Source organism: Pantherophis guttatus, chromosome 3 (assembly GCF_059756535.1).
Source record: "Pantherophis guttatus breed Tessera chromosome 3, ASM5975653v1, whole genome shotgun sequence".
Lineage (NCBI taxonomy): Eukaryota > Metazoa > Chordata > Lepidosauria > Squamata > Colubridae > Pantherophis > Pantherophis guttatus.
In genome coordinates, this window is record NC_142065.1 from 161,507 (window position 1) to 180,557 (window position 19,051).

Consider the following 19,051-nt stretch of genomic DNA (forward strand, 5'->3'; position numbering starts at 1 on the left):
AAAGTGACTGTCCCCAAGTTATGCACCTCACTTCATGCTCAAGGTGGGACGAGAACTCACGGTGTTTCCTGGTTTCTAGGCCAGCACCTTAACCACAACACCACACTGGCTGTCTTACTATGGGCCAAAAGAGCACACTGCTGATTGAGACAACTGAAGGCTCCTGTGGCTGATGGCTGTCATCAATCATGGCTCAGGATGCCTTGCTGCTAACACCCTCCCTTCGGAACAAGCACTGCCACGGAGCTCAACACAAACCCCCAGACTTAATTGACCTCAATCAACCTTCCGTCATTTAGCCACTGTCTACTGACCTCCAAACATCCATTGCCCCCTTTTGACTCCCAGCCATTTGTAGCAGTCTTCCAAAATTTGAGGGTCTATCACCAAGAAGAGGGCACCAAAGCACCAAAGGAGGCAGAACAAAGAGCAACGGGATAGAAACTAATCAAGAAGAGAAGCAACCAAGGAATAAGGAGCAATTTCCTGACAGTGAGGACAATTGATCAGTGGAATAGCTTCCCTCCAGAAGCTGTAGGTGCTTCATCATTGGAGGTTTTTAAGAAGAGATTGGACAGCCACTTGTCTGGAATAGTATAGAGCAGTGATGGCGAACCTTTTAGAGACCGAGTGCCCAAACTGCAACCCAAAACCCACTTACGGTATTTATTGCAAAGTGCCAACACGACAATTTAACATGAATATTGAGGTTTTACTACCTAAAACAATGATAAACAAGGCAGAGTTCAGCTAATTTTTCTAAGAAAAATGTGATAAATGCATGTTTATGCCTCTTCATTTTTTTTCTGCTTTTGAAATATTATGTTTAGCAACAATAAAAAAGAAAAACTTTTGTAATATTTCTTTCCCTCTCTCTCTCTTTCCCTCGTTCTCTCTCTCTCTCTTTCTTTCCCTCTCTCTCTTTCTCCCCCCCCTCTTTCAAACCCCAGTGGACTCTTCTTAGAAGGAGCTACTCAGGCAATTGGAGGACAAACTGAACTTTTGAGAGCGACTGCAAAACTTAGGAGAAGGGAAGCAAGCTGACTCTTTCTCTCTCTCTCTCTCTCACACACACACACACACGCACACGCACACGCACTTACGCACGCAGTCCTCGTCCCTACACCGGGTCAGCCAAGTCCTTCTGGAGAGGGAAGGTCTCAGCATCTGCGGGGTTCCCACCGCCGTCCTCCCCTCCCCAGGCCAGATCTTTTCCGGACACCCTGCCAAAATCCCAGGGCAGCCCACCTCCCTTTACCTGCTGCTGCCGCTGGTGTGCGGAGCGGGGGGGAGGGGAGGGAAGGGAGAGTAAGGGGAGGCAGCAGAGCCGGGCTAGCCTTAGAAGGGAGATCAGGCGGGCTCCCGAAAGGAGGCGGGGGAGCGGTCCTCGTGGGAATGCGGCGAGGAAGCGGGGTGAATGTGAAAGGTTGCCAGGCACGGGAGGGCAGGAGAGGGCGAAGCTAAAGAGTCCTCCTCTCCTTTTCTCCTTTCTATTGCTCTGGTGAGGGCTGAAAATTTGCAGGGGTTGATTTGAAAGGCACTCTGCACATGAAGGCACTCTTCACATGATCGGAGACAATCCTGCCACAGGAAAAGAACACACCAAGGGAACCGAGCACGGGGTGAGGAGGTGGGCAGCGAGGGATCCGTTATTGCTGCCAAGATAGAGAGTGGTGTGCAAGTTCCCTCTAGTCTAGTCTTACACACACACCATTCTTTGCAATTAGGTCTCATCAAGGCAGAGATTGCTTGTGTATCTGTGCAATTTTTGAAAGAAGGCAAGCAAATGACAACTACTGGAGGGAATGGGTGGTGGAGGTGGAAAAAGTGAAAAGCGGGGAGAAAGGAGCAGGGACCATTCGCAAACAGGCCCCTGGCTGTCTATCAACTTAAACGGGGTGGGGGTGTGGGTAGTATCTGTGTGAAACAAAACCACACCCACCAATCAGAGCCCTGTTCTGCCCATCGCTTTTTTTCGGTACATGTCTGGCAGCGTTTCATCTGTGGTGGGGTGATGGCGCGCGTGCCCACACAGAGGGCTCTTCGTGCCACTCACCATAACTGGTATAGGGTCTCCTTCTTGAGCAGGAGATTGGACTAGCAGACCTCCAAGATCCCTTCTAACTCTGCTATTCTGTTAAATCAACTCCTTGGAGTTGCGGGTCGATACTGAGCACTTTGGGGAACCCTGATATAGAGAAAGGCTGTAGAAGTTGTATACTTGGACCACAGGACAGGCTTCAGAAGAAGGCCAGATATTCTCCCTATCGGTAAAGCAGAGACCAGATGACGTTACTGATGGAGAAGTCCTCGTGGAGTGGAAAGGGCTGATTTTCCTTAAACCAGCCAGCATGTGAATGAAGAAAACATTGTGGAGGACTTTGGAACTCTTATGCAGAAAGATTGTTAAAAAGTACATTTTCCAGAAGATCACTGAATACACAAGAAGTTTTCAGCCTTGAACTGAGAGCTAAATAATGGCAACAGACAACTAATTACTGATTTGAACGAAGATGGAAGGAAAATACTGAAATTCTGCTGAAATATAGAATATATTCCTTCCTTTGAAGAAACTGGTATGAAATACTGGAGCCGCAGACCATCCTGAAGAAGGCCCCTCCATGTGGCCACTAGGAGTCAATGCCAGTTTGGGAGCATATGAATACAAGAGTTGCAATTGGGCAAGAACGCAGAGGACCTCTCCTCCGCCACAAGAGCCTTCCAGCCCATGGTCCTCCAGCTCTTACCAGGAGGAAAGTTTTCCTAATGTCCAGCTGACATTTACTCCCTTGTAGTGGAGTCTCCTTGGTTCTTATCTCCTCTAGACCATCCCTGAAGGCGCCTGCTTTGTCTTCCAAGTGACAACCCACCAGATACTTCAGGGTAGCTATGTCAGGTCTTTCTTCTTCCTGCTAAATGTATTCACAGTCTATTTTCAGCTTTTTCTTCCAAGCCCCTTCTCATCTTGGGGGCATCCAGTTTGTCAATGCCCAGTGCCCAAAACTTCTCGTAACTCTCTGGATACTGATGCAGAATTGAGAGAAATAATGGCTACCACTCAACAAAGTGGACAGAACCACCACTTGCTGCACTATTTTAACAAAATGAGGCAGGGGGTTGCAAGAATATGACTGAGGTCAGTCATGCATATACACTTCAATGATAGATAGACTTAGGGGGTTAGAAGAGGCCCCCTCCAAAGGAAGGGAGTATATCATGGCTCCCACTTCTCCTAATCATCGGAGAGATTTTGGACACACACACCCATAAGGGAGACAATGGGTGCTGGGAGAGAGAGAGCATTTGGGAAGAGGGCCTGGATTTCGGGCATCTCTGGGGCTGGGTGACTGGGTGAAGGGAAACTCTGAATTCTGGCATTCCAAGGCCTTGGCAGCTCTGCCTCATGGCCCCGAGAGGCAGGTAGAGCCCAGGGCTGTTCTGAATGTCCCAACCAGGCTTGCAATGGAAGGAACGTGCAAGAGGTGATAGCTGTCAGCATCCCAGTATCGGGAAGAAGGTCACAGCAGCTCTCCTGCTTGTCTAGAAGCCGAGGGAGGGAGGGAGGGAGGGAGGGAGGGAAGATGGCCGGACTCTGTTGGCAGAGGAGGATGGGGCCCAGGGGAGCGGAGGGGGGATGGAGGGGGTGACTGTTGGGGATGGCATTTCCAGGAGAGGAATAGCCCGGCCTTCCCACAATGACTCAGAAAGCAAGGCAGGGCACCGCCAACTTCCTCCCCAGAAGGACCCAGATCCGCATCGGGCCCATTAAATGGGGTGTGGAAGGAGGTTTGGGTTGCCCAACCATGGCAGACTTCCAGGATCCAGCCTGATGTTTAGGTGAAGCCAAAGTGTTTTCCTGTGAAGTCGGCAGGAAATAAACAAGGATGAAGCCGCAGCTCAGCGGCTGAATTCCCAAACTGGAAAGTCAAGCCAGGCAGATACCAAAGAGAAACACCCTCGGGAGGGGAGGGGAGGGCATGGCCAGCTGAGGCAAGCAGGTCTACCGGCAACAAAGGGGTGTGTGACTGTGTGTTGTGGGGTGGGTGGGGGCAGGGGGACAAGTCCCGGGACTTTGCAGCACAAAGGCGCAGCTCATGGCTCGAAGGAGCCCTAAAGTGGGAAGGAATTACTGGGGCTGAGCACCCCACACCAGTGCAGATAATGTGGGGGTGGAGTGAGCTGGCATTGAAGCAACACCCAAAACTGCCTAAGCACCAGCAGGAGGAGGAGGAGGGGGCAGGTGCTTCCTGGAGGATCCCACCTGCAAGAGCACAGCTGGATCCACTGCAGAAACCAGTGAGTATCCAAGAGGCAGTTGGGGGGCAGAGGGCTTGCCAGAAGGCATATGGGGCCAGCCCCTCTCCCATCTCTTCCTCACCTCAGATGGGGTGTCTTGGTGGTTTGGAGATGTGAGAAGCCAGTGGGGAAAAAGCAGGTGATGCCAGAAGCAGCTCTAGACTGAATGGATACAGGAGGACCCAGTAGTGTGGTAGAGGAGAGAGTGAGAAAGAGAGAGAGAGAGAGCAGGAGGGTGGAGAAAGGAAGGAAGGAAGAGAAAGGAAGGAAGGAAGGAAGAAAGAAGGAAGGAAAGAAAGAAAGAAAGAAAAAGAAAGAAAGAAAAAGAAAGAAAGAAAGAAAGAAAGAGAAAGAAAGAAAGAAAAACTCATCTCTGGGTGGAAGTTGGAATGGAACTTTCTCTGGGAGAAGTCAATCAGGAAAAGGCCAAATCAAAACAATGACCTGTAGGATTTTGTGGGTAGGGAGAAGTTCTCTCAAGCTGCAGGGAGAAAGTACCCGTGTTCAGGCCCCGCAGCCTGGAAGGGGCTCTTGGACCCTAGAGTCCACCCCTCAAGCCCAGCCATCCCTCCCCAGGCTCAGGGCTTTCAGCTCAAGCAGCTCTTCCCGTTCCTACCAAGGCCATGGGGGTGGGGGGGAGAAGCCACTTCCATGAGTAGGCCATGCTGAGAAGAAAAGGAAAATTGGGGGGGGGAGGGAATGACAGGCACTATGAGGGAGCTGTAGAAGGGTATTAGCCAGGGGTCCTGAGGCCAGTTGGGTGACTTTTGGCCTCTTCTCGTGTCCTGGCTTGGAGCAGGGCTAATGCACAGTATGACTCAGACCCCCAAAGCTCTTCTGGGAAGGAGAAGAGGGGCAGCTTGTGTGCAGCCTACTGAACTCCCAGAGGAGAGGACAGGAGGGTGTGGAAACGAGAGGCACCTGCCCCAGAGCAGAAGGATAATTGGGTGTAAATGCAGCCTGTCCGAAGTGGAGGCACTGTGTATGGGCGCACCTGAACAGGTGCTGCTCCGCACTTCCTCTTGCAGCCTCTTCCTCCCCACCTACTTCCTTGTCTTGTGGGGTGGGGGGCGTGAGTCTTGGCCTTGGAATTCCACAGAGGAAATCCAGTTTGGCATTCCTGCAGCCGAGAATGCGCTTCCTCTGAGTAAAAAGGACAGCCTCGCCTCCCCCGGCTGCACCTCCCACTGAAGAGGAAAATTGGTGTTGCGTCTATTAGAGGAACCGGTTAATTGCCCTTGGATCATTTTATAGGCATCAGCAGGAGCTGCCTGGCATCTCACTCGGGCCGGTGGATCGCCAAAGGAATGTGCCAAAGTCTCTGGCTGAAGTGCTGAAGAGAAGAGGCAACCATGGCAGGTGAGTGTGGCTGGTGGCCTCCCTCCGCGTGGATGACCAGGAGAGACCGAGGGAGCCGTGGTTTTGCCTGGGGAGTCTTCCTGGAGCCTCTGGCTTTGCTGGCTGATGAAGGGGCAGAGCTCCCTTATCAGATCCTAGCCCAGTTACCAAAGGAGTTTTTCCAGCCGTACTGGAGGCTGAACCTGGCATCAAGTCTGGGCAATCAAGGAGACCCCGGGAATTAGAGTAGAGTAGAGTAGAGTAGAGTAGAGTAGAGTAGAGTAGAGTAGAGTAGAGTAGAGTAGAATAGAATAGAATAGAATAGAGTAAAATAGAATAAAATAGAATAGAATAGAATAGAATAGAATAGAATAGAATAGAATAGAATAGAATAGAATAGAATAGAATAGAATGTAGGACAGGACAGGACAGAATAGGATAGAGCTGGAGGGGACCTTGGAGGTCTTCTAGTCCAGTCCCCTGCTCAAGCAGGAGAATCTATACCATTTCAGACAAGTGACTGTCACTAAATGTATCCCTTCTAGCCTCCATGGGACATGGACTGAAGCCAGGCTGGCTCGTGACACTGCCTTCTTTCTGAAAAGGGGCCCTAGCTTTCCAGGGTTCTCCTGTTCCATGGGTGGTTTGGCCAGTCCCCTGCCAGGCATTGCAGGCCTGGGATGGTCTCTCCTCCAGTGTCTGTCCCCCCACCAGACTCTCCAGTGCCCCCTTGGGGGCAGAGGAGTGTCCCAGCGATTCAGTGGGGCACATGCCAGAGAGGCTGCTGGTGCTGGTGCTCCCTCTGGGGAGAGCTGCCTCCAGGTCAGCTCTAGAGCTGCCTCCAGGCTGCTGCAGCAGTCTCCTGCTCCCTCCGGGTGGAGCTGCCTCAGTCGGAGGTCAATTCTTGCCTTCCCTGGTTTTGGTTTTCTTTGCCTGGAAGGGGGGGTGGGAGTCAGAGCAGGAGCAGCAGGCAAGGGTCTTGTGGACATACACAAACATACAGGTGGCTTCTGGCCCGTTTTCTGGTGGGGTCTTCTTGCCAATTGCTGCCTGCCCCCTGCCAGATGCCCATGCCCCCCACCCCCATCCCCACCCCAAAGGACCTTGAACATGCCTCTGGGAGAATTTGTGGCCCTCCTCATTTTCCTTGCCAAGTCTGCCTTTCTCTGGAAAGTCCTCAGGCAGGAGGGGGAGGGGAGGGTGGGTGGGTGGGTAATGTGCCTTCAGCACCTGCTCTCAGAAGCTAATGCGCTGGTGGCCAAACTTCACCTAGCATCTCAGCCTCCTGCCCTTCACCAGGGTCTCCTTAACGCCATGAGACCCCTCACGCCTGGAGCGCAGGACCAGAAAATCGAGGGTTGCCCTTGGAAGAGATACTGTTCACACCAGGCTGCAGGGACACACCACAAACACACCAGGCAATTGCTGGAATTGATTATATGTTGCCTTATCTGCTAATTGGTTTCTGTTACAGCTTTTCCTACGTTCTATATCATTTACCACAATTATAATATATTAAATTTATATATGCCACTGGATTCCAGGTAACAATTTTTAATAATTGTTAAAACTTTTTAACAAGCAAAAAATACAAAACAAAACCAGCATAAGGCAAAGGAACAATGATGGCAAAGCAAAGAAATCCAGAGGAGAACAAAAAGAAAGGAAGGGACTCCCAGATGTGTTTGTCAAAGGTTGTGTATTTAGAACATAGAATAACAGGGTTGGAAGAGACCTCGGAGGTCTTCTAGTCCAACACCTTGCTCGAGCAGGAGACCATATATCCGTGATGGCGAACCTATGGCACGTGTGCCACAGGTGGCACGCAGAGCCGTATCTGTGGGCACACGAGCATTGCCCTAGCTCAGCTCCAGCGTGCATATGCGTGCAGGCGCAGCCAGCTGATTTTTGGGCCTTCCGGGCCCACCGGAAGTCGGGAAATGGGCCATTTCCGGCCTCCGGGAGGGTGGGGAAGGCTGTTTTCACCCTCCCCAGGCTCCAAGAAAGCCTCTGGAGCCTGCGGAGGGCGAAAAACTGGCCTAACAGGCCCACCAGTAACCTATTTGACATCACGTGCCAAAAGCGGGGGGAGCGCGGGGGGCATTGAATTATGGGTGTGGGCACACACAAGCAATCCCCCGCTTCCCCCGCTTTTGGCACACGATGGCAAAAAGGTTAGCCATCACTGCCATATATTATTATTATTGTAAGTTTTGTAAAATGCCTGAGCGATGGACTAGCAGTTGATTAATGAGCAAAATACAGGCAGTCCTCGACTTACAACAATTCATTTAGTGACTATTCGAAGTTATAACAGGACTGGAAAAAAGTGACATGACCATTTATCCCACTTACAACCATTGCAGATCACGTGATCCAAATTCAGACACTTGGCAACTGACTCATATTTATGACGGTGGCAGTGTCCCAGGGTTACGTGATCCCCTTTCATGACCTTCTGACAAGCAAAGTCAATGGGGGAAGCCGGGTTCATTTAACAACCATGTTAATAACTTCACAACTGCAGAGATTCAATTAACAACTATGGCAAAGAAGTTTGTAAAATGGGGCAACACTCACTTAACAACTGTCTCGCTTGCCAACAGAACTTTTGGCTCAGTTGTGTCATAAGTTGAGGACTACTGTGCAAATAAGAAAGGTTATACTTGGTTTGGCTGCTCCCCTTCCTCCAGGGGGCTCAGAGGGGAGGCTCAGCTCCCCCTGTGCCCCACAGAATCACAAGGTGAGGCATCTATTGATTTCCTGGTGGTCTCTTCTTGCTGCGCAGAGTTGGTCCCGACGCAAATCAACTGGCAGGTGCCCAGCAATTCTGAGGCTCATCACTCCAACTGCTTTGCTACCACGGAGCTCTGTGTCCGCCGTGGGCAGAAGTTTGACTTCAAGCTGTACTTCAACAGGGCTCCGAATGCAGGGGAGAGCCTGGCCTTCGTGGCAGAAACGGGTAACAGCCCCCGGCCCACCTCGGCCCCTCCGCAGAGAGCTCGCTGCCACCGGTAGCACAATTGGGAGGGGCACAGTTCTGGGCCAGGAAGCTTATCAGCTCTGGGCTGTCCTGCGGCCCTCGAATGGTCTCCCCCTCAGGGGGATTCCCAGGCCTGCATGCAGATCCCTGAGGTGGGCAGGGACCATCAGATCCCCCCCTTTGCTCGGCATGAACGCCTCCCACCCAAGGGCCCCCTGGATACCACAGTCCCCATCCATGGCCCCTCTGAACCCAGCGGAGAAAGCCCATCCCGCCCAGCGGCCTGGTGTAGAAAAGATGGGGAGGCCTCCTTGGCAGGCGGGAAGGAGGCCTCACTCTCCACTGAGAACAGGCTGGGGCACCAACTGGATCTTGATGGTGTCTGACTGTTGATCGTGGGAGATGGCCTGCTTGACCTCTGTTTTTTCCCACCCTGTTGTCTCTCTTGTCCCCGGCAGGTCCAGGCCCTTCTGAGGCCCAACACACCAGATGTGGGTTTGCCCTCTCCAATGAACTGGTCGGAGGGACCTGGTGTGTGGTACAGACCTCGGGCGATGCCGACTGCATCAACTTCTCCATGTGCAGCTCCAGCAGGGCGGCCATCGGTCGCTATAAGCTGAGCCTGCAAGTGACCTGTGGCAACCAGGTGGCAACCAGGTTCCTGGGGAAGTTTGTTCTCCTCTTTAACCCGTGGTGCTCAGGTGAGGAGGAGGGCCGTGTTTGCCTGCCACTTCTGCCTGCGCAGCCCTTCCTAGGCGGCCGCCCAGCAATCCCAGGCCTCCTTTCTGCCTTAAGTTGCCAGCAGCAGCCCTTCAGTGGCACCAGGCCAGGGAAGGCCGGAGCCAGGAGAGCTGCAAGGAGGGTCAGAGCCCCTGACCCCAGCCTGAGCTGAAAAGAATGGGGAGGGCTTGGCACTAAGGGTGGGGAGGCCCATCAGAGGTTGGCTGAGGTGGGGGCTTTTCACCCCCTTGCTTCCTTGCAGGGGATCTGGTTTATATGGCCAACGAGGCAGAGAGGCAAGAATATGTGCTGAATGAAAACGGCATTATCTTTGTGGGCAATGCCAACTACATTGAAGCTCGAGGATGGTACTATGGCCAGGTCAGTGACTGAGGTAACCGGCGGGGTTACCAAGGGCCAATCAGTGCTTATGGGACCCCTGTGATGCGTGCCCTCTGCTCCTTTGACCCAGGTGAAGGCTGGGGGATGACAACTGCTGTCTCAAAGGCTTCCCCCCCCCCAAAGTCTCTTCATGCTGTCCCCAGACCACACAGGGAAAACTAGTCCAACCCAGGACATTAGATACTCCTCTGTGCTCCCCTCGGCCTGCTCTGGCTGTCCCAGAGAGAGTCCTGCGACTGGCCTGCTCAGGTCCTCGGGCCTGTGCCTCCCCACCAAGCACCCCAGTCCATGGGCCGAAGTAAGGCTTTCCGGAAGGGTTGCATGCCTGACTGGCCAGTGCTTGGTCTTTCCTCGGCTGGATGCCCACGGTCAGATTGTAGCAGGTGCAGCCCACAGGGCAATGCCGCAGAGGCTGAAGAGGAAACCTCCCCAGAGCCCTCAGGCGAGGCCTAGGGCTCCCCCGGGGGCAGGGGGCAGCACGGAGGGGTGTCCTGTATCCTGCTGCAGTTCTCTTGGGGCTGTCCCCCTTGTGGGGGAGACTGAGTGGTGAATTTTCTCTCGGTTCCAGTTTCAGGAGAACATCCTCAACATCTGCCTTCACCTGCTGAACCTGAGCCTCTACCACCGTCAGGACCCGGCGGGTGACGCCTCGCGGCGGAGCGACCCCCGGTATGTGGGACGTGTCGTCAGCTCCATGGTACGAGCAACCGGGGCACAGGGGGCACTGGGGGCTCAGCCTGCCCGCCTCAGTCTCTTTTTGACAGCTTCTGCTGCCCTTTAGGTCAACGGCAACGATGGCGACAACGGGGTGCTGGAGGGCAAGTGGAGTGAGGATTTCGCTCACCATGAGAATCCTTCCCGGTGGGACGGCACCGTGGCCATCCTGAGGAAGTGGGCACAGGGCAACTACAGCCCTGTCCAGTACGGGCAGTGCTGGGTCTTTGCTGGCGTGGCGGGCACCAGTACGTAAGCCCTGGCAAAGGGAGTGGCCATAGGCCAACCTGGAGGGTGGTATCTGCTGGGCAGGGGCAGCTTGGCTTCCCTGGCACACTCTGTGTTCCTCTTGTTTGCAGTCTTGAGATGCTTGGGGATCCCGACGCGTCTGGTCACAAACTTCAATTCTGCCCACGATTCGAACTCAAACCTGAGTATCGATAAATACTATGATCCTGCCGGAAAGAGCCTCAAGATGGGACAAGACTCTGTCTGGTAGGGACAGGCAGCCTGAGTGGGGCAGGAGGAGAGCTTGTGGGTGTAGGAAGGTTCCACATAACCAGGCAGGGACTGGAGCCTTCAGCCGGGGAGATGCTTTCATTTGGCTCTGGGCCGGGCATGGTCAGCTCACTGGTGGCCCCGTGTCTTGAAGGCTCCGCCCAAGAGATTTGGGGGCGAAGCACATGGGGTGGCCTTGCATCCGAATGCAGGGAGAGTGAGTTTGGTCTCCCGTCTCCCTAGGGTAGGAGAACTAGGCAAAACCAGGGGACGGGAGCTCATCTGCTCCCCAGCCCACCCCAGGCCCTTACATGGCAGCTAGAACCCCAGAACCCCAGTCTCTTCTGGAACACCTGAAGTGTTGGAGCACCCACAACTTCTGGAGGGAAGCCGTTCCACTGATAGATTGTTCTGTCGGGACAATCCTTCCTCCTTAGTTCCAGGTTGCTTCTCTCCATTAATTTCCACCTGTTGCTTCTTGTCCTGCCCTCAGGTGCTTTGGAGAATAGGTTGGCCCCCCTCCTCTTTAGGGCAACAGGGGAGAGGGAGGGGAGGGAGGGAGGGAGGAAATAAAGTTAAAATGAATTGAATCAGGAAATACCTTGGTTACTCTTATACAGTGCTTCTTTCAGCCAAGTGCTTAAAGACTTGCAGAGTGGGGCTCAGTTTGTGGCTGGGAGACGTTTCCAGTACTAAAGCCATGGTGGGGAGAGGGGGGAGGGCAGCACCCGGCCAGCACTGAGTAGAGTAGAGTGGGATCAATGCTACCCTTCCCCCCGCCCCCGTCCTGGTTCTTCAGGGGAGTTGCTCTCTCCCTAGTGGACCTTGAGACCAGAGACTGGGAGGGGGAGCGGGGGGGGGGGAAGCTACCTTGACCACCCCCTGAAGCTGCTTCCCAGCAAGCAGGCCTGTCTCACATACCTTCAGCTCTCTTCAGAGAAGCCGGGGCACCCCAGAGGTGGGTCTGTCATTGGGACGTGGAGGGGAGACTCGGGGGAGGGGGGGGCTCATGGATGAAATCCTTCTTCTGGGCCGGAGACTGCCAGGGCTATCAGGTGCTCCAGCCTGGCCTCTCTTCCACCGTCAGGGATTACCATGTCTGGAACGAAAGCTGGTTTGTCCGGAGGGACCTGGGCAACCCGTACTGTGGCTGGCAAGTGATCGACGCCACCCCACAAGAGAGGAGCCAAGGTAAGTCCTGGTGGGCTGTCCCCCCCACCCACTAGCTGGAGCCCCATTGCCACTCCCCTCCTCCCAGAGCCCCAGCACCACTCCTCCTCCTCCTCCTCCTCCTCCTCCAGGGATCTACCAGTGTGGGCCGGCCTCGGTCTTGGCGGTCAAGCAAGGAGACGTGAGGCTGAACTATGACACGGCCTTCGTCTTCACCGAGGTGAATGCCGACATCAACCGCTGGGTCGTGCAGAGCAACGGGAAGCGTGTGAAGGCCTACTGCGACACCTCCTCCATCGGCAGAGCCCTCAGCACCAAAGCCGTGGGCAGCAACCAGCGGGTGGACGTGACCAACAGCTACAAGTTTCCTGAAGGTGGGCTGCGGAACGGTGGTCTTAGAGTTGGGGTTAAAGGGAGCATGGTGGTCATCTGGCCCATCTGCTCGGGGAGGGCGAGGACATCCAGCAGCCTCACTTCCAGTGAAACCGAACCCACCGCTTTGTCCCTCCGGCTGACATTTATCCCAACCTCTGGAGGAATCTCTGCTGAGATGGGAAGTCAGGTGGGCAGCAGGGCACAGGCAGACTCAGAAGAGCAGCAGAGGGGGGAGGTCCTGCAAAGGGCATTGCTAGGAGAGTCAAAGGATCTGCCAGGGATGCCCCCCCCCCCACCACCCTTTGACAAGAAGGCCAGGCGGGGGAAAGTTCAGAGCAGAAGGAACTGGCTGGGGTTGGCTGGGCAGTTGTCGATGCAAGAGCGTACAGACCAAGACGGTGGGATCAGTTTACAAGCTGGGGAGGGGAATGGAGACAGGAGGTGGGGGTGCCTTGTCCAGTGCCTGGCTCCAGAAGGTCCCCAGCAAGGCAGGGCAGGGGAGATGCCCCTTCCCCATCTGGAACCTGGCTGGGCCTTCTGCACCTGCCCCTCTGCCACCCTTCAGAAGGTTCACTCTGCTGACTGGACTGCACAGCCCCACCTTGAGAAAAGTCCAGCCGCTGGCTGCTTTCCCAGTTCCAAAGGCATTGGCAGGTACTCTGAGGTCACTGTCGAAGAACACCTGTCCCGTGCCTGGATCACAGCACAAGCGCAGAGCCTCCTGCTGCTTTCCAGGCCAAGCAGGACTGCCTCTAAGCCTTCCTCTGCTTCAAGGGGTTGCTTGCCATGTCCCCCCCCCTCACCAGCCTTGAGCCGAAAGACAGACCAGGGGGGCGGTGGAAGGCAGATGCCTCCGAATAGCGGTGGCCCCAAGGGAGGAAAGGGAGAGCAAGCCTTTGGCTGAGGAGATCCAGGAGGCAGCCTTCCCGCATGGCCAACTGGAGACTCGGCCAACCCTCTCCCGGATGGCTGAGCTGCAGGGAGGCTGCAGTGCTGGACTGGCTGGGCACCTGGTGAGTGGACAAAAGTGTCAGTGGGAAAGACTCCCTCGAGGGGACTGTTGCGGTTTCAGAGACACAATTGTCCTGAGAGAAGGACAGAGGCGCCTGAAAGCTGTTTTCTTGACTTCCCTCTCATCTGCCATTTCTTCCCGATCCTGCCCGCATGAGATCAGCCAAGGATGACTTGATGCGCCCACCGGACAAAGCGCAGGACTGTCCTCTACCTCTCAGTACAACCTCTGATTCCAGTGTCCTTCTAGACCCCCTGTGAGGATGTGGGTTGGGGTGGCTTTGGTGCGCACAGAGAGGGAGGCCCTGACTTGCAGAGTGATCCAGGGCTCAGGGTGCTCACCCCTCCATTAGACACTTACAGACCATAAAGCTGCTAGGGAAGGTCGATCATCTGTTGAGCTCGGGCCACCAATATGCTGGCGATGGCCATTCTACAACTCAACACCAGACCAGCCAAGTGATGCTGCTGAGGTCTCAGTGACTGAAGGTGGCTGGGCTTGGATCAGGAAGAAGAAGGTGACCAGACCGATGCGGCTTCTGGTTCTCCCGGTCCCATCTTTAGGACCGGTGTCCTCTTGGACCCAACTCCCGCTTGAGGAGCAGATGGCTACTTGTGGCCCAGGGATCCTTTACCCAGATTTGTCCAGTTGGGCAAGGATCCCCTTTTCCGGATGGGGAGTCCCTTCTCAGGGTCACTTGTGCCTCTCGCCCGTGTCCAAGCGCAGCCGTGATATGACACTTGCGCTCCCTTCTCCAAGGGGACTGCAGTCAAGGAAAGGGTCACCTGCTTTGTGGCTGGGCAGCCCCGGCTGGACAGTCCAACCACTTTTCTGCCCTTCCTATGGACTTGCTTTGGGGAAGCTAGAAGCAGAGGAGAATACTGGGGGCCAGCTGGTCCCCCGCCAAGCAAACCCCCTGCCCCCCCCAGGAAGAGGAGGCACTGTCCAGCTCCCTGAGGGTGGCTCTCAGGGATCCAGAGGGGGGATCCTTGGGGCTCTCCAGCTCAGGCCACACAAGAGAAATCACTAGTACGGGATTGCTATTCTGCAGAAGGGGGTGGGTGGGTTTCAATATAATTTCTTTAGTTCTATGCAATCATTGCAGATACACATTCGTGTTTTATTTGGAGGGGGTGGCAGCGTTTTCGGTGGGACCCTCACTGGCCCTGCAAGCGGTCAATCTACTTCCGCATCTCCCTCTGGCAGGTGGAAGAAGAGCCGGCGGGTTTCTCCCTGGCTTTAGTTGCCAGCCTCGGGGCCTGAGCCACCAGCCCTTCCCCGGGGAGCACCAGGAGGCCCAGAGGCAGCTAGAGGGGTTCAGGAAAGGGTGCCTCGCCGTTTGGGGCTTCTTGGCTCCACCAAACGAGCTTTGGGGCAGCCAGATCGCCCCGAGGCAAGCAAACTGGCGGGAAAGAGCCGCGGCTCCGAAAGGCTCCCAGGCGGAGACCAAAGCCTTCACGGGCCCTGCCGGGAAAGAGCATTTGGAGGGAGCTGTTGAGTGAGTCCCCCTCCTGCCCCCCGCCCCAGGCTCTGCCGAGGAAAGAAGTATCTATCGGAAAGCCTGCATGGAGCTCTCGGGCTCCAGCCCCTCGGAAGCGGCGGCCTCGGAGCTGATCGCCCACCCGGAGCTGTTCGGGAAATTCAAGCTGACTCAGCCGCCGGTGCTCGGCAAGGACGTCAACCTGATCCTCTCGCTCTCCAACCTGTCCGCCTCCCCCAAGACGGTCACCGTCAACCTGAGCGTCTCCAGCGTCCTCTACACCCGCAGGGCCGTCAAGGAGATCCTGAAGGAGACCACCACTCTCCACTTGGGCGGCAAGGAAGGTACCCAGCCAGCTGAGGTCGCAGGGGGGCGTGGGATCCGCTCTCGCCGCTCCCATCCCGAGGCAGCGGGAGCTTCAGCCAAGCGCGGGACTGTTCTGCCCCACCCTTCAGTCATTCACTCTATCACACACACACAGACCCCCAGCCTGGAGCTGAAGAGGGCGGCAGGAGAGGCAGCAGCTTCAGGTGGCCCAGCCTGCAGAGGAGTCCTGGGGAGAACAGGGAGGGGGGGCTTTAAGTGGGTCTGATGCGGAGAAGAAGAGGGAGAGAGTTTGTTCTTGGCCAGGTCTGTGACTGGGCTCTCCTGGCTTCCAGAGAAGTACCTTCCCCTGCGGATCAGCTACGGCCACTACGGCAATTCCCTGACTGACGACAAGAAGCTGCTGGTGACAGCTCTGTGCGATGTGTCCGAGGGCGTGAAGCTGCTGGTGGAAAAAGCCATCACTCTGGAGAGCCCAAACCTCTCCATTGTGGTAAGCACCTCTTGCTCACACACGCACTTGTACCCATACCCACACAACCTCTCCATTGCGGCAAGTGCCTCTTGGAAACACATAACCCACATTAGGAGGCTGTCTGCAGCTAGAACTTCAAGCCCTGAGCCTGGTGTGCCCATGGGTCCATCTCCAGTGGCCCCTGTCTCTGCTCCCAAAGACCCTTCAGGGCCACATTTCCACCCCAGAGTTATGCTCCATCTGGCGGTTTCCAAGCGAGCTGCTGGAACTGCTGCTCTGGCCCTCTTCCTGCTGGCTAGCAGTGGCCGGAGCTCCTTGAGCGCAGCAGACTCAGCTCCTTTGTGAGAAGCTGGCTGAGCTGCATTTGTCGGCTCTCTTCCAGAAAGCCAGGTTGATTTGGGCTGAGCCCTGTCTGTGGAGAAGAACAGGCCTCCGTCTCTTCCTCCAGAGGAGGCCGAGGAAATCGGCTGGGGCTGCCCGGCCCTCCTCATCACCCTGGGTGAAGCAGCCGACTGGCTAGGGGTTCAGCTGCTTGGCAATTTCTCTGGCTTCCCAGCAGGGAACAGGAGCCAAACCACTTCCATTTCTATCCTTAGCTTGCCCAAACTGGCAAAAATTGGCCACTAAGTTACAGGGTCTCAGAGTTTGGATCATTTAGAGGCATTTCAGTATACTTTAAAGATGAGAAAAGGGATGGTTTGGCTGCCATCAGTTTCTGACTCCCACTCTTCAAACCCATTTCCTCCCACTGTGGATCGAGGAGGGAGGCTTCCTTTTTTGGGCCCACATTTGTGGTAATGATTAAAGGGCTCCAGATACAGAAAACGTCACCTCCAACGAAAGAATGAAGGGGGGGGGGCTTAGCTGCCACCCCTCAGCCCCTCTGCCCTGCTTGGCATCTGAGAAAGGGCAGGAGGAGGGTGCGTCTGAGAGGCACCGGGTTGACCTGCTGCTTTCCACCAAAAGGTTCCTCCAAAGGTGTTTGCCAACACCCCAGCCACGCTGGAAATCTCCTATGCCAACCCCCTCCCTGAGCCTGTGAAGGACTGCGTGCTGCTGGTGACCCTGATGGGACAGGCAATCAAGATCAAGTATGTGGGGCTGGATGGGGGGGGAGGGGGCATCACAGGCAGGCCCTTGCTTGGCAATTGCCCAACCAGGGCAAAGGGTGGGACATCCCACCCACCCACCCCGAACACAAGGCTGGTGACTGTGGGGCTGAGCCCAGCGCCACTCCATCCACTGTCCCCATCTGGCTCTCAGCTGATGGGGCCCTGAGCTCTTCACCTGCAGCGGGTGAAGAGAAGCCAGCACTATCCCAAAGAGACCCGTCCCACCAAAGGCTCCCCCACTATCCCTCACTCCCCTCCCCCTCCCACCCTCTCTTGCTCCAGCGTGGCAGATTTGGCAGCCGGGGAGCGGTCGAAGATCTACTTTGAGTTCACTCCTCGCCGCACAGGAGCCATGCAGCTGCACGTGGACTTCTCCTGCAGCAAATTCCACCACGTCAAGAGCTTTGTGCTTATGGATGTGGCCGCCGCCGGCACTGCTTAACCAGGGGAGAGAGGGGATGGAGTGGGGGGAGGGAAAGCATTTCTCCTGCACCCAGGCTGCCATTAAAGCTTTATCCAAGCAGAAGAGCTGCTGCTGTGTGTTTATTCCAGAGCTTAGAGAAGGCAGGAAGTCAAGAGCAGGGTGGGGTGGGGCCGCTGTTGCCCTTCCTTCCAGGGTGGAGACCCCAGGCTGGATTCCATCCTGTCTGTTCTGCACCCACCGTGAGTGACGCTTTTCCTTCCACTTCGACCAGTTGGCTACTTGCTCAGGTGCTGCTGGAAGATGCTCTGCAGGGAAAGTGTGGCTTCACTCCAAGGCTGCCCAAGGGGGGGGGGTGTCTCGGTAAATGCTTGCTGTGCAGCCCCAAGTGGTACTCCTGGGTCCACGCCTGCTCCTTTTCCTCTCTGACTCCTCTTCTGCAGTCACCCTTCACCCGCTGTGCCTGGGGTAGAGGGGCAAGGGGGGCTCACCTGGAGGAGGGCTCATTAGCAGGGGAGCCTTTAGCCTGAGCCCCTGCCTGTCCGAGCCAGACCCCACCCGCTGTTGCACACGAGGCCCTCAAATCCACCCGCCTTCTGAAGCTCCTTGCTGACCCAAAGGAGGATGGAAAGCACACTGCCCCGTCACTGCCAGTGTGCCCCTGGTGGGCTTGGGGATGGAGTGTTGCTGAGCTTTGGAGCGGTGGCCCCCCTCGAGGCATCCCCAAGGCTGGTGCAGAGGCTGGTGCTTCTTCTGGACTTCTCTGGGCCTCTGATCAGGAACATTTTTCCCCTGGCCCTGCAGGGGTCAGGTGAGGTTCAAGAGCTGGGAACCCGTGGAGGGGCACACAATACACGGTTGTCTGAAGTTTTGGCTCAAGGGCCTCATCCCAGGCCCCCCGAGAGCCCCTTCCCTCAACTGCCACAGTTCCCCTTCTGGGCTCCTTGTCCAGTTGAGTTTTTGAAAAATTCCTTAATTAAAAACAGTTAAGTGGGCATTCCACAAACATTGGGAGCTCCTTGGTGCTCTCTGACTAGTTTGGGTCATGAAACTTCTGCAAGAAAACAACCAAAGTCAGAGAGCACCAAGGAGCCCTCATTTCAACCCTGAGCTACAAATATTCTCCTTTATTGGTTCCACAATCATTATTGAGAAGTAGAAATGGTGGGCAGATGCCGCTGCTGAGCTTGCTTAGAAATGTCCCCATCTCCCAGGAAAAACAACAACAGGTTGTTGAGTTTGGAGAGCATTGTAGTGAAAAGAAGCTTCCAGTAAGCCACCCTGGATGCCCTCTTGGCCTGGTTGTCTTCTTCTGCCTCTTTGGTCATCCTCATAAATTCAAGCCAGTTAGGTCAGCAATTCATTATGTAGATAACTTGTACCAGGGTGACAGAGACCAAATCCCACATCAGTATCCGGTCATTCAAAATGTATTCTGCCTTTCTGGTCCTTTTCCATGTAATGGAGGAATGGATAAGAAGTCTGGGCAGAGTCCTCAGGCTCCTGAGGTGCCTTCACAGTAATGCAATACTGAACAACCGCAGCTGTTCTTCATAGCATCACTTGTCCCAGGAAGAATCAGCAGACAGATGAGAACAAAATCTGAATCCTGCTGGATCAGACCCCCGGCACATCTGGTCAGCAGCCTGATCTCACAGTGAGAACCAACTGCCCAAGGAAGCCCCCTGGTCTCCTAGGAGATCGTGCCAGTGGACTTGACCAGCTTTAGAA

At 55.2% G+C, this 19,051-nt stretch overlaps 1 protein-coding gene across 3 annotated transcripts; it reads left to right on the top strand.

Annotated features, from left to right (window-relative positions):
* Positions 1 to 1,228: 1,228 nt before the first annotated feature.
* LOC117669588 (protein-glutamine gamma-glutamyltransferase E-like) lies at positions 1,229 to 17,422 on the top strand. Of its 3 annotated transcripts, none has more exons than XM_087888880.1 (14): positions 1,229 to 1,413; positions 5,551 to 5,655; positions 8,423 to 8,596; positions 9,076 to 9,318; positions 9,600 to 9,718; positions 10,308 to 10,436; positions 10,521 to 10,701; positions 10,813 to 10,948; positions 12,039 to 12,142; positions 12,253 to 12,495; positions 15,036 to 15,332; positions 15,648 to 15,805; positions 16,754 to 16,878; positions 17,182 to 17,422. In XM_087888880.1, exons 2-14 carry the CDS (start codon positions 5,649 to 5,651, stop codon positions 17,339 to 17,341), a joined length of 2,076 nt encoding a protein of 691 aa, XP_087745006.1. In that variant the 5' UTR covers positions 1,229 to 1,413; positions 5,551 to 5,648; the 3' UTR covers positions 17,342 to 17,422. The 3 variants fall into 3 exon arrangements, with proteins under 3 accessions (XP_087745006.1, XP_034280027.1, XP_087745007.1); XM_034424136.3 differs by lacking the exon at positions 1,229 to 1,413 and adding an exon at positions 4,028 to 4,296; XM_087888881.1 differs by lacking the exon at positions 1,229 to 1,413 and adding an exon at positions 4,289 to 4,435.
* The last annotated feature ends 1,629 nt before the right edge of the window (positions 17,423 to 19,051 follow it).

Excerpts from the sequence above, each read along its gene's own strand:
- LOC117669588 (XM_087888880.1), top strand. Across the intron at positions 12,143-12,252 it reads CCCACAAGAGAGGAGCCAAG|GGATCTACCAGTGTGGGCCG; the intron begins GTAAGTCCTGGT and ends CTCCTCCTCCAG. Across the intron at positions 16,879-17,181 it reads GGACAGGCAATCAAGATCAA|CGTGGCAGATTTGGCAGCCG; the intron begins GTATGTGGGGCT and ends CTCTTGCTCCAG.